This window comes from Diplotaxodon limnothrissa, linkage group LG18, assembly GCF_057381915.1.
Source record: "Diplotaxodon limnothrissa isolate DT_005_m linkage group LG18, D_limnothrissa_male_GT1.1, whole genome shotgun sequence".
Lineage (NCBI taxonomy): Eukaryota > Metazoa > Chordata > Actinopteri > Cichliformes > Cichlidae > Diplotaxodon > Diplotaxodon limnothrissa.
In genome coordinates this window covers 1096195-1113301 of record NC_140613.1, presented here as the reverse complement: position 1 = coordinate 1113301, position 17107 = coordinate 1096195, and the positions used below count along the sequence as shown (strand labels likewise).

The following is a 17107-nucleotide window of genomic DNA, read 5'->3' as shown; positions in this document are numbered from 1 at the left end:
GTCTGCCGGTAGCGTCTCCTTTCAGGCCAGGATAGACGAATGTCACCGAGCAGTGACTCAGTTTGTGGTCAAAGGCTTGCACCCGTTTGCCACAGCAGATGATTTTCAGTAAGTGAATGTGTTTAATTGTACGCAGGGACATTACTAGATATTCTTGTGTAATTGCTACAGAATAATTTATGTTATACTTTGTTATTGCTACAGAAGAATATTTATTTTATTATTTTACATTTACAATTTTTTCCCCGGGGTCCCTGTGACGCCCCATTGAAGAGCCGTAGGCTGGATCTCTTAAGATCTCACTGCTGGGTTTGTAAGGCCATGTTATTCCTAAATTTCTATCTTGTTCAAAGAGAAGATATAAAACAAAGTTCTGAGCTATTCGACCTTAGTGTTCTCCTTTTTAAAAAGAATCGATAAAGAATCGAATCGTTAAACAGAATCGAAAATGGAATCGGAATCGTGAAAATCTTATCAATACCCATCCCTACTGAGCTGCTTAATGCTTCTCATGCTTAAAGTGAGATTCAGGGTCAGATATTTCTGCAGATTATTTGTGGTTTGTGTCTAACGATAACAATAACAGGAGGTTTAATAAGACACGATTACTCATCACTCATGTGTTTCAGTATAACAAACTGAGGAACTATATTTTAGCAAGAGTTTTCACTCAGGGGAGGCACGCATCCATGAAATAAAGCAACACACACACACACACTAGCTACATGCTTTATGGGATCAAAACAGAAAATTTACTTCCTTACGAAAAGAAATATAACATTTAAATCCAAAAATGAGTGTCTTGGAGGAAGTCTGTCATGCCATCCAGTTTACATCCCCCAGATCTGCTGAAATCAAACCTTTTCATTCATGATAATCTCGTATTTACACAAACAAAATTGTGCTGGAACTTCACCATGTTACACCAGACGACAGAGCAGAGAGTGTTATTGTGTGTGAGCTGAGTGTGTGAGCTGAGTGTGTGAGCTGCGGCAGCAACGATGCCTTCAGTTCAGTATCTGAGAGAGTTCATCAACGAGCGACTAACTGCTGCTGCTGAACAAATATTCTTGGAGTTTGAAAAAACGATCGTCCAGTACGAGGAAGAGATCGACCGTCAGCGCAGACTGCTGGATATCACCTGGAAACCCCAAATCAAGCTGCACAGGACAGGTGAGTGTGTAGCCGTAAGACTGGTGGACCTAAATCTTCACCACCACGTCTGTTCACATACAAGAGGAAGGGGAGTGAGCGGGTCAGCGCTCAGGGCACAGAAACTTAGCTGGCTTCAAACACCATTTATTTCCAGGATAAAAAAAAAAAAAAAAAAAACACAGCCAGAGTCACAAATACAAGATAAAATTCCCCGTATACAATAAAAATAGTGTTGCAACCCGCTAAAAACCCTGCCGGCAGAAATAACTATACACTATTAAAACAAGGCTTAAAAAATATTTTCCACATGCTAAAATTACCTTCCCACAGTCCCATAATCCCACAGTCCAGCTACACATGGGCGAATGGTCCTTATCTGAAAAAGACAGGAGAGGAACTTCTCTTCCGGTATGGTAAAACTCGCCAGCAGCAGACCAGGGAGGAGGCTCCTATCGCAGACCTGTCTCCTCCTGACAGCGCGTCGCCGCACAGTCCCGCCCCACTCCACACCTGAACACGGCCTCCCTTGTCTCACCGTCAGATGCAGGCAGAGGGGCATCCCTGCCCTGTTGTGAATTGCGGCCATCGCCACCCACTGTTGCCGTTCCCGCCATTGGGACTGGATCGCCGAACGACTCGCGGCACCCCACAGTCAGGCAGCAGTTCCTTCCACACACACGTGCGGGCTTGCACGCGTTCCTTTTTCTCCTGCTCACCCTTCGTGCGTCGCTCCTTCTTCTTGTCTCTGCGCTCACTATCCCCTTTAACAGGTCAACCTGGCGGCTGATAGGCCACCTTGGGGAACGCCCCCACCTCACAGGTGCCTACAATTGTCTGTTTAGTCCACAGTGGATTAAAGGAACATGGTACAACATTAACACACATAATATAAATATGAGGATAAAACCATGCAGTATAAATATCAATAAACAAACATGCAATATAAATATCACAATAAAATCATGCAAATATAATCAACACTATGTACCAATACACAGATCGATAAAACATAAAAACACAAATTTCCACTGTGTGACAAGTGTCCCTCTGAGGGAGGGATGGGGCTCATGTAAAACTAGAGAATATTTTAGACACAGAGAATATTCACTGAAATATTAATAACCTGTTAGCAGAGACCGAACGAAATATGACGAAGTGTCAGGACCACATTAAGAAAAATATTATTGATCATTTAGAGGATGAAGTCTAAATGTGCCGGTTTCAGTTGTTGCTCCTGCTGCGGTTCTCTCTATAAAATGCCTAAGAAACTGGCCCTCTGGTTCCTGGGACCCTTTTCCATTCAAGACGTCCTGAATCCTGTAACGGTCCGGCTGGCCCTTCCTCGCAGCATGAAGGTACATAATGTCTTTCATGTCCCCATGGTTCCCGCCCTCCGGGCTCCCGCCACCCGCCCGGTCGACGAGTCAGTGAAACAAACTCATCAGCTGTCCTGTGACATAACATCCATCCTTTTTACTGGCTGTAACCATGACGACGACACATCTGTCCATGACCAGCTGTTTCATTTTCGACAAATCGGGCCTACTCTTCCTGTTGAGCAGACGCAGCTTCTGCAGCATCTCTTCAGCATCCTCGTGCTGATCGCCTCTCTGTGTTTATGAGCTGAAGACAAATCATTTCCTTCCTTTAACTAAAGCTGATTCTGAAGTACGAGCTCTCTGACTCAGAGGAAACAGGAAGTTCGCCTTCAAACAACAACTGCAATCTCCACATCTCAGCTTTTTCTCAAAATGATCAGTAACATATATTTTCCTTAATGTGGTCCTGGTACTCCATCGTAAATATGTCGAGTACTGATCTGAGACCAGTGTTAGTTGAAGAGACTGTAGTCATCACTGCGAGAGGAAGATGACAAACTAAAACTTAAAGAGTGTGTTCACGCTGTCCGTGTGATCTATTTGCAGAGGTGAGAAGTAATGAAGTACAAATACTTTGTTACTATAGAAATCTGTATTTTACTCAAGTATTTATTTTTCTGACAGCGTTTTACTTTCTTTTTACTTTGCTAACATGTTGTAACAGGTCATTTCAACTTCACTTAGATCATGATTTCATCCTGTCCGAAACCATAATTATGTTGGCTATTGATTCTGCCCCCGATGAATCACTACATATCTAGCTGGAGAGGCTCATGCATCACTGTGATCCTGGGAGCTGTATGGTCTGGAAAGTAGCCTTCATGAGGCGTGTTCAAGTGTGTGGATCCTCAGCACTGCAGACTGGTTTCTAGGATGTGCAGCATCACGTCACTGATGGGAAGCACTGCTAAATTAGGCATGTGTTGGCTATAACAGATACCTCAAAGTGGATCATAAGTGTACTTGGTAGTAGAGAATCTAAGGCCAGTGTTCACAAGGGTATTGGTGCCTGTCATGGGAGCAATCTAAAGACCCGCTGGTGGTCATGGTAAGGACTGAAGGGGGGTTTTCTTAGGGATCTCCTGAGGTAGCAGGTGGGAACTGAAGGGCTGTGGCTTGAAAGCTGAGGTGTGAGAATAGTTTGGAGAGACCTTTTGGTCTGTTTAAAGCAGTTCAGGAGAGCTGTCTGCATTCAGCCAGGAAGTTGATGTAGACTGGGGTGTGTCCGGTGGTGGAGGGAGTCTTTGAGAAACTCCTGAACATAAATGTCCACTGTGAAGGCAACAAAGCACAAAAGAGTCCTGGAAATTATGAATTATCAAGGTGGGAATATAGATGTCCAGATGTGTGTCCCAATCATCATATTACTAAAACGTCTCTAAAAATTGATATTTTTGGAAAAGCCTGTAAGAAAAAGTCTAGAATGAAGAAACATCACAGAGTCCACGTGGGTGAGAAGCCTTATCCATGTAAAACATGTGGGAACAGGTTCAAAGCTGTCATTTGACTCACCATAAGAGGGCACTCAAAGAATCCTCACATTTGAAAGGTCGCATATGGAGTCACACAGGCAAGAAGTTGTGTTCATGTGTTGTGTGGGTTAGGAAGGAGATTGCAACCATGGATACAGCTACTTAGACTGTTTTAGCTTGAATTTACATATGAAATGACATAAAGACAAATCAATGGGACGGAGTTCTGTCAAGGTCGCAGGCGAAAGAGACTGAGGAGGAGCTTCTTCCCGCAGCCGATACGGTCTCTCAATCACACCACCACACAGTACTGACCCACACATATGGTTCTTACACACACACTGGACTTTCTGGACATTGTTATCACTTAAATCACTTTAAGCATATTTGCACTGCACAAGACATAATGTGGACTGCACAACACTGGTCACTATATTCTTCATTTCCAGTTAATACTTGTACAGGTGCTGTTATTGTGTGTGTGTATATATATATTTATTTATTTATTTATATTTCTTCATACATTCTTATATAGTTCTATATTGTGTATTTTGTTGTACAGTTATTTTATTTTCAACTTTAATTTATATATTTATCTTTATCTTATTCTTCCCAGTTAAATTTACCCTTCATTCTAATTTGTGTTGTACAGTTATTTCATTTTTAACCTTAATTTTTTATATTTTATTCCTTCCTAGTTAAATTTACACTTTAATTTTTCATATTTATTTCCTATCTTATTCATAGCCTTTTCCTTTTTTTTTCTTTAGGTCACGAGCAGTTGTCTAAGCATTTCACTGCATATCGTACTATGTATGACTGTGTACGTGACAAATAAAATTTGAATTTGAATTTGAATTTGAATCCTGACACAGCTCGATGAACTGATCCTCCCTCTGTGATGTAGAGCAGGAACTCTGGTCTGGATCTCTGGTATTGTCGGTACCACTGGATATTGTTGATAAGACCATCATATGTACAGGTCAGGTTGATGTTTCCTCGCTCTGCAACAGCTTCTTCAGCACGTTCCTGCTTTATGCTGTTCATGGAGCCCAAAGCTGCAAATGAATGATTCATGTCAGTCAGTCTTTTTCTTCCTTTGTGAGCATAATGAGATGAAGAAATCTGCTAATAATAACTCTGATCAAATCTTGTCACAATGAGACTTTTCTGTGTTCTAACACTCACCTATGCAGTGAGAGAAAAGTACCAACAGGTAAAGGAACATGTTTCAGGTGCTGAAGTCACACAGCAGATGAACAAAGTTCAGCAGAATGAAAAGACTAAGCAGCCTCTCTGCTGCACAGCCTTCTCCTCAACATCAGGCTGGCTGAAACCATCTCATTGGCTGAGTTCAGCATCAGTGGGTGGAGCCAGAGAGAAACCTGGATTCAGGGTCACCTGGTCCAGGCCTAACTATATGCTTTAGCAAAATGGAAAGTTTGAAGCCTAATCTTGAAAGTAGAGATAGTGTCTGTCTCCTGATTATGAAACAGGAGACAGACACTTGGAACCAGTGCTCAGTCCACTCCTGTACGTCCTCTTCAGCTACGACTGTGTCCCCTTCCAGAGCAACACCTCCATCATTAAGTTCATTGGCGACACAGCCATCATGGGGCTGATCACTAGTAAAAAGGAGGCTGCTTACAGGGAAGAGGTGGCTCAGCTGCTGTCATGGTGCCTGGAAAATTATCTCTCCTTAAATGCTAAGACTAAGGAGCACTCACATCAGTGAGGATCTCACCTGGACCCATGACACACAGTAGATCATCAACAAGGCTCAACAACAACTCTTCTTCCTAAGGAAGCTGAGAAAATCTGGATTAACCTCTAAACTGCTCAGCAACTTTCACAAATGCACAGTGGAGAGTATCCTGACAAACTCCATCACAGTGTGGTACGGGAACAGCACCACTCAGGACAGGAAGGCTCTCCAGCGTGTAATCGACTCATCTATGGAGTACCCCTCCCACCACTGCAGGACATTTACAACACTCGGGTCCGGCAAAGGACTCACAACATCATCAAGGAAAGGCCCCACCCACAGCACACACTGTTCACACTCCTGCTATCTGGCAGTCGCTACAGGAGTGTGAAAGCAAGGAAGAACAATCTCAAAAAGAGTTTCTATCCATCAGGCTGCTGAATCACTGACTAATTGTCAAACTGTAACCACAGTGACTCTGATAAAACAGGAATTAGCAGAATCCATCTGATATGAAGCTGTGCTTTGAATACCACTTCCCTCCTCTTTGAAGAGTAGTCAGATATCTGTGTTCAGGTTTTTGTACAGCCTCTTCTACACTTTGTATCACTGTGTTTGTAGAGCACAGTAGTAGAGAGCTGTGTCTGCCAGGGTTAGGGCTGCTATGGTCAGATTAGTTGTTGTAGGTGATGTTTCTGATTTATAACGTTTATCAGGAATATATTCACCTGTCTGCTGTCTCCCTCCTTTCCAGAGTATAAACTGAGGAGCCTGAAGGTCAGAATGATGTCTGTACCAGTGAAGTAGAGGATAACTTGAAGTTGTCTCATAGCTACATGTGAGTTTGACAGATTCTCCTTCTGTTGCAGTGACTTTATCTCGTTGAGGAGTGATTGAGTCTCCAGCTGTTAGTCCTGGAAAAAGTAGAGAAAATGAAGCCATCAGACTAACATTGTCCATGAGGCTGAGAGGAGAAGACAGTGGAAATGAGGAAAAGTAGGACAGAAGTAAAAATCTAAAATCCTCCAGACCAATGATTCATTTCTAGCAGAGTTCAGAGCAGAGAAAGAAATGTTGCGTTCTGAAAAAGAGACAAAAGTTCACCTATGAAGTGAGATGAAAGCAAAAAGAGGTGCAGCAACATGTCTTTGGAGCCGCTGAAGACAGACAGACAGCACATGAACAACGTTCTTCCACTGCAGCAGATTCACCAGGTTGTGCTTTTATTTCCTCAAACTTTTTGCTCTCCAGACAGAAATCATCTCATTGGTTGAGCTGGACGTATGTGGGCGGGGCCTGTGGATGATTTTGAACCTCCAACATCGAAGTGAGTGAAACAGTAAAATATACAGTGATGTTAAGTATTAAACATTACTGACAGGCTGGATTCAGTAGGATTGATCACTCTTTCTGTTAGCAAATACATGAATAAACCCTTTTTCTATTTTACGCTGCTCGTGTACGCCGACACTAAGACAAAAACTGATTTCCATCCACGATTAGATGAGACATGAGTTGAATATCATTAGACAGTTTGCAAGATGAAATTCACAGTGTTTTATTCATGAACGATCTTTTTCGTCACTGTTTCATGTTTAGAATCTGTTCGGATGTATTTTTGTTATTAAGAAATCCAGAAAAAATATCCCAACTAAAACCTCAACGATAAGAACTTTTTTAAAGGCGGAACAACGAGTAAAATGTCCTGTTTTGGCGGAACTTCCCTTGTGCAACAGTAGACGGAAGTGAACTGCACAAATGCGGAAGTAGCATTAGCTTTGTTCCTATGTGACCGAGCCGAGTGTTGTTGTGTGAGCTGAGTGTGTGAGCTGAGTGTGTGAGCTGCGGCAGCAACGATGCCTTCAGTTCAGTATCTGAGAGAGTTCATCAACGAGCGACTAACTGCTGCTGCTGAACAAATATTCTTGGAGTTTGAAAAAACGATCGTCCAGTACGAGGAAGAGATCGACCGTCAGCGCAGACTGCTGGATATCACCTGGAAACCCCAAATCAAGCTGCACAGGACAGGTGAGTGTCCCTCTGAGGGAGGATCCTGATCACAGCTCTGCGGGACGTTTCTGATTGTGAGGACTTTTTGGAGATGTGAGCTAACAAAGAGCAAACAGAGGACAGGACTGCGCTGCGCTCCATGCAAACAGCAGCTGGTGGATTTGAGCTTTTCTCTGACCTGGATCACTCAATCAGTTCCTTTATGTTTGCTGTCAAAGTTGGAAAACATCAAAAGTCGAGCTTCAGAGCACATTATTTATTCCAGATGGAGTTTATACATATAAATATAACGTTTATATAAATGTATGTTTCCTGTTGCACTTGTGAAAGTTGCAAACAAATGTTGGAAACATGAAGTCGCTGTGCAATAATAAAATATCTAATGTGACTGATCTGCAGGCTGTTGCTCGTCCTCAGCGCTGTGATCTGCTGCTGTGCTGAGGACTGTTTGAAACCAGTTCCACTTTATCTTCATCTAAACACACCTGTTCTGTCTGTGTGTGAATCAGCAGCTGTTTGTGGTGCTGGAGGGGTTTGTGTAGCTGTACCAGGCCCTATCCTGGAGCCGGGCCTGGAGTGAGTGTCTGGGGGCCACAGCCCATAAAAAGCTGCGCGAGGGGCTTTAGGGGTTCAGTTCTTTGTGCCTCGAGCAGTTTCCTCTCTGACCAGTCTGGCCACAGAGGTGAGGAAAGCCACTTCTCTGGTGGACGAGCGATACCAGCAGGATGTAGTCGGGCTTGCCAAAACGCACAGCTCTCTAAAACGAAGCTGCTGGAGACGGCTGCACTCTGGCCTGGATTTGCCTTCTGTGGCCCTCGTATCCCCTCTGTGGGTGTTTCCACACAGGACTACTTTCCTGTGCCTCTGGGTCGGGGAACAGGTCCCGACTGTTGTTTGGATTTGTGCACTGCATACAGAGCACCCAACATGTTTCAGTCCTTTACTGTACCCTTTAAAACCCAACAGTTAATGCCTGACTGTGGTCACGCTGAATCCTGATTGGTTGACAAGCTGGCTGAAACAGAGATGGAAAAAGTATGAAAAAACAGAAGATCAACAAAAGGACGAGCTGTGTCTGCAGTGGACATTGTTCACTGCTTTGGACACTCGGTTTGACTTCAGCTCGTTGTATGTTAGAACCTCTCTTCTCTGCGCCTGGCTGATGAAAACAACAGAAGCACAGGAGCCACAGGCTGGGTGCACTTTGGACGCTGCCTCGATGATCTGTGCAGGTAGTCTGTAGCTCCTACGGTCTGCCACCAGGCTGCCAACGGAGAATCACAGCGAGCCCAGAACACAACTGTGGGACCATCACTGTGGCCGAGGTCACTAAAGCAGACACACGGTAAGGTTTGAACGAACATATCGACCATCAACGATCGGCTGAGCCTTTCGCGGGCCAACATACAGAGCCATACAGGGCTACTGGGCGGACCACTGTGTGTAGACTTCCCTTGAGTCGGTCTGGCATTCTTCTGTCACAAAGGACACCAGTGACCATTTTAACCAGACTGCATCTGTTCGTGTTCGGACATCGGAGGTGATGAGCCCAGAAAGAAGCTGCCTCTAACCGTGTTTATCTGTCTCACACACTCAACCAAACAACAAGTGCAAAATCAAAAAAAGTATGTTAAAAATTAAAACGTCTCTTCCAGCGAACATTAAAAAATCTCTGATGTAAAGTCTTTTGTGTGATTTGGCGCATTTCAAATAAATAACTAAATGATTGAATAATTGAAAGAGCATCTGTATTAAAACTGAAACAAAAGACGGTCAAATATAACCTCCAAACAAAATGTATAAATTCTAAATGGGTGAATCAGTCTGTTCATGATCGCTCCGCCCATCAAAAAGTCACCTGTGCGAGTATATCACCTATGATTGGTCATTGGACTGACAACTGTCCTGGAAATATTTTCACATATCCCCGAACCTGAATACACGGCCGGGTAGGATGGATGAGAGTCGCCCCTCAGGGGGATTACACGTCTCAGTTCTTTGTTTTGGACTGGGAGAAGGCAGCAAGCCCTCGGGTGTCCTGTGGGGAGTGTTTTGGGAGTCTGGGATGGACAGTTTGGTCCTTGTGTGAATGCAGGTAGAGCTTGGTTCACACTGTAGTCAGAAAGCAGACCCGCTGACTCTGCTCAGAACTTTTATGGACACAACTTCAGCTGCAGCCAGAAGGCAGAGCGTTTCTGTTTCTGTGGACTTGGGCTCATTAGACCAGTGTTTTTCAACCTTTTTTGAGTCGTGGCACATTTTCTAGATTAAAAATATCCCATGGCACACCACCAACCAGGCTTGTTCCAAAATGACACACTGTAGCCTGATGCAGTACATATAATGGCAAGTTAGTCCTCAGTGTTAAACCTGGTCCTGACTAGATGAACACAAAGATGATGTTCTGGCAGGAATTGAAGACCCAAATTTAACAAAGTTTTGATGAAGTTTACGATGTGCACAACATCATCCAGCACAGGAGCCAGGTCTGCTGGTAAAGTCTTGGCAGCCTCACGGTGCAGAAAACAGTGTGTAACAGTAACATCTGGGTGTTTGCTGCTCCGTCAGAGCAGCCACTCGTGCAGTTTTCCCACTTCAGTCCTCTTTGTTCAAATATTCGGATGTAACCTGAAAAATTTCCTCTCCTGTTGTTTTCCCTGATGGAGTCTCCATCCACAAAACAGACATTGGCCAAGAGTTGGGAATGTCCACTAATGTCCGTAGACTCATCAAGCTGCGCTGCAAACTTCCCACTGATGCGCATCTTCTCCCAAACCACACTTTCAATGTCTGCGGACGTGTCGTCGATACGTCTGAGGGCGGGACTTTCTTTAACCGCGTCAGGGCGAGCATCTCATTCACAATGGCATTGCAGCCAGGTAGTAGTAACGTCTCTGCATCTTCACCTTCGTGTTTTTTCTCATTAAAGTTACCCGTTTATCAGCGAGTTCACAAACAAAATAGTCTGTGTTCTTGTTTGAGGGATGTTTTGTACGGAGATGACGTCAAAGCCTGCTTGGGACCGCGGCACTGTTTGAGAGCTTCTCCCCAAACACACCAGAGTCGGTGCAGTCGGATCTCCACTGAAGCTAAATTCAAAGGAAGGATAACTTTCGCTGTATTGCCTCAAACTCACCGTTTTTGCTTTCTTTCGACCACCGCTCGTCTTCTGATTAGAATTTTATCCAGGGTCCAGTTCGGAGCCTGCAGTTCTTCTTTTCAAATATTTATCCATCTTTGTTGTACGTCTTGCAGCTGCCACGTAGCGTGCGCATCAGTAATCCTATTGGCTTAACTCAACAAGGTCATATTGCGCTACCCACTGACATGAAAGAGTAATTGCTCTACCAGTCACCTCATTGAAAGCACAGATGCCCAGAAATGATTTTATTATTTCCAGTAATTATTAAATGTTTTTTAAATAATTGCTCACAGCACACCTTTGTGCCGCGGCACAGTGGATGGGAAACACTGCATTAGACGGTGACTTTTAGCTTGCAGTGGGGTTGTTCACAGCTGAGTGGGAAGCAGCAGGAAAAAGATCTGAGCTCAGTCAACAAGGGGAGGAGAGACCCCCTCCAGGTCAGGGAGTTCAAGTTCCTGCCAAGCTGAGGTCTGTCAGTGTTTATCTTAACGCCTTGTGCACGAGTTAGGGAACGGAGCAGGAGAGTGACAGATCTGCAGCGATGCAGATGTTGTACTGTCTGCCTGTGGTGCTGAGTGTGAAAGCAGAACAGCAAAGAACAGCCGGTCAGTCGCTCCTGTGTCTGATAACGAGCTGGTCCGCCCGGTGGCAGGTCAAACAGTCACACACAAGCACGTTGTTTGCACGGAAGCACCTCATTCTAAAGGGAACCTCGGGGGGACGGGGAGCACCAAGAAAGCATTCTTAACAACAAACGTAATCGGACACCAAATCGTCCGACCCGGCTGAACATTTTACAGACGCTAAGGAAGCCAAAGTGGCTCAGAGTCGATTTCCTGTTGTCTGGTGTTGCAAACATGCAGCAACATGATGGAAACACGCGACATTTGTGTTGTTCAAGATGCTTTTGTTTGCTGAAGGAAAATATGTCAGCAGCTCATTTTCAGCTAGATTTTTGCGCCTCCGTCAGATCCTCTAACTTAGTGCAGTTTGGGGGAAATTGTTGAATAAATATTTGTTTGCCTTGAAAAGTTTTGTTTGTATATGAACTCATCAAAGTAGAATGCAGTCGGTGCTTCTGCAGTGGTAATCGGTGCCGCCTGAGGCGTCTGTCATGTTCACACTGCTGGCTCAGCTGAATTTCTCTGACAACTTTTTGTTTGTGTGTCTCCATTTGTGCCTTCAGACCTCCAACAGCAACATGTCTGTGAGGAGGAGGAGGTTCAGCAGAGGAGCCGAACACAGTCTCTACAGATTAAAGAGGAACAGGAGGAGCTGTGCATCAGTCAGGACGGGGAGCAGCGTGCACAGAAGGAGGAGACTGGTACCTTTATGGTGACTGTAACTTATGACGATCTCAGTGAACCTGACCTGGACAGCGACCAGCTCGGCTCTCGCAGCTCTCTTCTATATGAAAGCCGAGATCAGGAAGGAAGCGAGAGTTTCGATTCTACTTCAACTGCCACTAGAAACATAAGTCAGAGTAGCAACGCAGAAATCTTTCCCACATCAGAGAGTCAGTGTAACACCGACATAGTCCCCAAATCTCTAAAATGCAATGTTTGTGGAAAGGTCTTTAAGCCTTTTAGTGACCCGTTAGCATTTAAGAGACACATGGCAGTCCACTCGGGCGAAAAGCCGTACTCCTGCAAAACGTGTGGGAAAAGTTTCACTAAAAATAGTACTTTACTGGGCCACATGAGAGTTCACACAGGGGAGAAGCTGTATTCTTGTGAAACGTGTGGGAACAGTTTTACTCGAAAAGGTAATCTGCTGGTGCACATGAGAATCCACTCGGGCGAGAAGCCGTACGTTTGTAACGCCTGCGGCGAGCGCTTTTGTTACTTGTCGGCGCTTAAAAAGCACAAGACGGTGCGCACGGGCGAGAAGCTGTATTCCTGCAAAACGTGTGGGAAAGGTTTTACGGAGCGCGGCAGTTTGTTGGTCCACATGAAAATCCACTCGGGCGAGAGACCGTATACTTGTAAAACCTGCGGGAAAAGTTTCACTACAAATAGTACTTTACTGGGCCACATGAGAGTTCACACAGGGGGGAACCTGTATTCTTGTGAAACGTGTGGGAACAGTTTTACTCGAAAAGGTAATCTGCTGGTGCACATGAGAATCCACTCGGGCGAGAAGCCGTACGTTTGTAACGCCTGCGGCGAACGCTTTTGTTACTTGTCGGCACTTAAAAAGCACAAGGTGGTGCACACGGACGAGAAGCCGTATTCCTGCAAAACGTGTGGGAAAGGTTTTACGGAGCGCGGCAGTTTGTTGGTCCACATGAGAATCCACTCGGGCAAGAGACCGTATACTTGTAAAACCTGCGGGAAAAGTTTCACTACAAAATGTACTCTGTTGGTGCACATGAGAATTCACACCGGCGAGAAGCCGTACTCGTGTAAAATCTGCGGGATGAGTTTCAGTAAAAATGGTGGTTTGTTGGTGCACATGAAAACTCACACAGCTCAGACGCTGAAGTCGGACATTTCTGTGGGAAAAGACTCTCTGTGAGGTTGTTGTTGTTGTTCACCTGGTGGCCAGTTAAAAAGGCAGGGCCATGTGTGTGTGCATGCATGCATGTGTGCTTGTAGGAAGGGATTATAGTCAAAGCAGCCAGTGTGAGAAACAGGAGATGCAAAAGAAGCGTGAGAACATTACCTGGAAAACAGCTGGGAATTTAAGAAGAGTAAGATGAAGAGTAAGCAACAGGCAAACCCCCTTGTGTCACACACACACACACACACACACACACACACACACACACACACACACACACACACACACAGTCCTATACAAAACATGCTGGGTCAAACTCAACTGGTGCTTCCGTACTGACTCATTTATTATTTGTATCACAGTCTGGGAACCTCTTGGAAAGTTCTCTTTAAGTTATCAGGCACAGAACTTCATTTAATTCCTGTAATTTTGAGAAATAAATTATTCTGAATGAACCAAACAACATTATGGGTTAACTAATTCACAAATAACTCCCACTTTCTAGCAGCACTATACCCTCTCCTTCTACACTTGGACTGTCTTAATGGAGACTTTGCTGGTTTTGCAAAGTCTCAAATACTGATTATATGTTTATATGAAGTCTGACACAAGTTCTCTACAGTATACATTTGTTTTTATGCTCAAAGTGATGGCTGGAGCTACTTTTTGTTTTTCAGCTTGTTTAATGGTCCTCTTCATTCTAAAGAAGCCGATATCATTTCTTCAAATTTGGCATCAACTGTTAAGATGAACTGATTCAACTCAACTGAAAACATCTTTGTGAATATAACTGAAGAATTCCAAACTTCTCAAAAATGTCTTATTTATGTCACTGATGCAAACTGCAGTTTGACTAGTTGGCAAGAAAAACCAAAGGATGTCAATTCTAGCTGTTTGTGTGACGGTAAATAAAGTGGATGGGAAGAAACCGCTTCTGCATTCTCACATTACACTCGAAAGAGGAAGTAATCCCTTGTTTACTGCAGGTTTGCTGGCAGAAAACACAGAGAGGATGACTCGACTGTGTTAATGTGTTCCAGGGCTCCAAGCGTACAGTTAAACACTCACAAGTGTAAAACGGGAGCGCTGTAACTCGAAGTATGAACTCGGTCTCTCTCGTGAGCCTGTCATCTATTATCTTTCACACAATATACAAATATGGTAAAAAAATATTGCTGAATGCAGACGTGCATATTCCTTCTTATTATATCTGTGGGAAACATCCAGGATGTTGAATATGGATGAATCCATGCAGCACCAAAAAAAAAAAAAAAAAAGATTGGACTGGTCCGTCAGTTTGAGCTACCTGGTTCTGCCTCGTCTTCTCTGGTCATGCTGGGATTCCCTGTGCATCCACGTGGTGGCCAAACCATGAAAACGTATCACCATAAACAGTGGATTTTACTGCAGTATTATGAATATACAAACAAACGATAGCGTATAAAATAACATTTCAACGTCCGATATATTTCGTCATATTGCACAGCCCTAACTATGATGCAGGCTCTGCCATCTTGTTTTTGCACATGGTTAAATGGAGTAACAGCAGGTGAATGATGTCAGGACAGCGTAAGATTGAAGTTGGCGTGTGTTCCCCACTTTAATCTACAAAACCCAGACTCACAGCTGAAGATCTGTTTTTGATACTTTACATTTCGGGGCAAGTCGTGCTGCCTGCGCAGCCACGAAGGGCTCGTTATTGCCCAGCTGCTCTCTCTGAAACAAGCACGCTGCATGGGTTAGATCACAGATTACAGCAGACCCCAGCCAAATGTAACATGACTGTTAGCATCACTTGTTTCATATACTGATAGTTCAGATTGTATTTATTAGAGAAACAGCCGCGGTGCTGTCAGCGCGCCTGCACAGACACTACGTACTGTAAATATTTCAAACCACAGACGAAGTCTCCACGTTTCGTTTTGTCTGCTCAGCAGTAGCTGTGTCTCACACACGTGTGCTACACTCTTCATGTTTGCGTTTGTTGTGAGTCGCTGTGCGTCAGTGGACACGACTGTATTTATTCATTAGTTTGCTATAAAGGCTGTCCCTGACCCTGCCTGCTTTCTGCACAGATGTAATTTATATAATATCCGTACGATAAAGCTGTAAGTGTTTCCTGCTTGTGTGTTTCTGTGGTGTCCTCACTGCTACATTAATGTCTAATCGTGCAAATCTAAAAACCGGACAGGTGGAGAAGCAGCGCGTCAGCTGGTTTCCTTGCTGACCGCAGGCACACAGACGTGAGGTCTTCCATCAGTCCGTGTCACGTTCTCATGTTTGACTGAAGTCTGTGTTATTGTCTCGGTTATTTGTGGATTGAGCGCCAAAGCTGAGGAGCCCTCTCGAGCTCCCTGGCTTCTGTTTGAAGGACGTCTTGTGTTCACACTACATCTTCAGAGGTGACACTAACGAGATGAAGACCGTGTTCAACACGCTGTTGTAAAAAGCTCTTCAGAAATAAACATTGTTTTGGCCTAAAGTGTTGATAACTCGAGTAACCATCAGGATGTGGAGCTGAAGACACAACAGACCTCACAGTGCAGCAGGTTTGTGTGCTGCCTGTTAAGGCTCCTACAGGCTTCTCAGGCTTTGTCCTGCTGCATTAAATGTTTGTAGACTTGTGATCTGCATCCTCAGAGGTAAACTCAAAGTACAGGCATGAAAAATGTTTTTGTGCAATGATTTGAAGCAGCTCTGCTCTTCTGGCTGCTGCTGTCTCGGGTGGACTCGTCACAGCTGTGCCAGACGAGTGAAGAGAAACTAGACTCTACCTGACAGACCAGAGAGGTTTAACAGTGTGTGGCTCCCTCTAGTGGATGTTGTGGAGTATTCTGTTGTCTTTGCTCCAAAGGTTTTTGTACAGAGTTTTGCTGTTTCCTGTCACTGTGGGCTGCAGAGCACAGTAGTACACAGCAGAGTCAGACAGCTGAAGCTTCTGGATCTTCAGAGGAGCTGACTTTTCTGTTTTCTTGGCCTCAGCATCAAATCTGTCTTTTGGAAACTCCTGATCATTATCTTCTGTTCCTGAAGTGCCACGCAGTAAAACATACTTTGGAAAGTTGTTTATTTCTTGTTTGTACCAGAACAAATATGGATATGGATCAGATGTTTCATATCTACATCCAAGTGTAACTGTGTCTCCTTCAGCAGCAATGACATCTCCTTGTTCCTGGATCACTTTGTCTTCTCCTTTACACTCTGAGGAAGAACAGAACATGCAGAGGAAGAGATGGATCAATAAACATGATTAAAAACTCACCATTAATCAGACTCACACATTTATTTAAGCAGAGGAAACATGTTGATGTTTGTATCTCACCAAAGAAAAGAGCAGCAAGAATAATCCACAGCCAATGTTCCATCTGTACAACAAGGTTTAAATCAACAGGAGAAACTAGCTGATGTTCAACATTCAGTCTGAGAATTGTTCTCTTCACAGCAGCACTTATTATTGACACAATGGTTGAACACAGTGCAGAAGGAGAGCCCCGCCTACTGGATGATGTCGCCCTCTGTCTCCTCTTTGAGTCTCACTTCTCTCACTTCCTCTTCCTCCTGGTTCACAGACTGTTAGCAGCAGTTGAATCACTGTGAGGAGGGAGGATGGAGCACTTTGCACTGTGTGCAAGGACAACGAGCCAAATGTTCTCCATCACTGAGCTGCTTAATGCTTCTCATGCTTAAAGTGAGATTCAGGGTCAGATATTTCTGCAGATTATTTGTGGTTTGAGTCTTA

The 17107-nt window shown here is 44.2% G+C and overlaps 1 protein-coding gene across 1 annotated transcript; it reads left to right on the top strand.

Annotated features, from left to right (window-relative positions):
• Positions 1-972: 972 nt before the first annotated feature.
• On the top strand, positions 973-13604 carry LOC146612738 (uncharacterized). The gene is made up of 3 exons (XM_085377552.1): positions 973-1173; positions 7554-7739; positions 12053-13604. Exons 1-3 carry the CDS (start codon positions 1002-1004, stop codon positions 13381-13383), a joined length of 1689 nt encoding a protein of 562 aa, XP_085233678.1. The 5' UTR covers positions 973-1001; the 3' UTR covers positions 13384-13604.
• The last annotated feature ends 3503 nt before the right edge of the window (positions 13605-17107 follow it).

Excerpts from the sequence above, each read along its gene's own strand:
- LOC146612738 (XM_085377552.1), top strand. The coding sequence starts at position 1,002 with ATGCCTTCAGTTCAGTATCTGAGAGAGTTCATCAACGAGCGACTAACT. Across the intron at positions 1,174-7,553 it reads AATCAAGCTGCACAGGACAG|CTGCGGCAGCAACGATGCCT; the intron begins GTGAGTGTGTAG and ends TGAGTGTGTGAG. Across the intron at positions 7,740-12,052 it reads AATCAAGCTGCACAGGACAG|ACCTCCAACAGCAACATGTC; the intron begins GTGAGTGTCCCT and ends TTGTGCCTTCAG.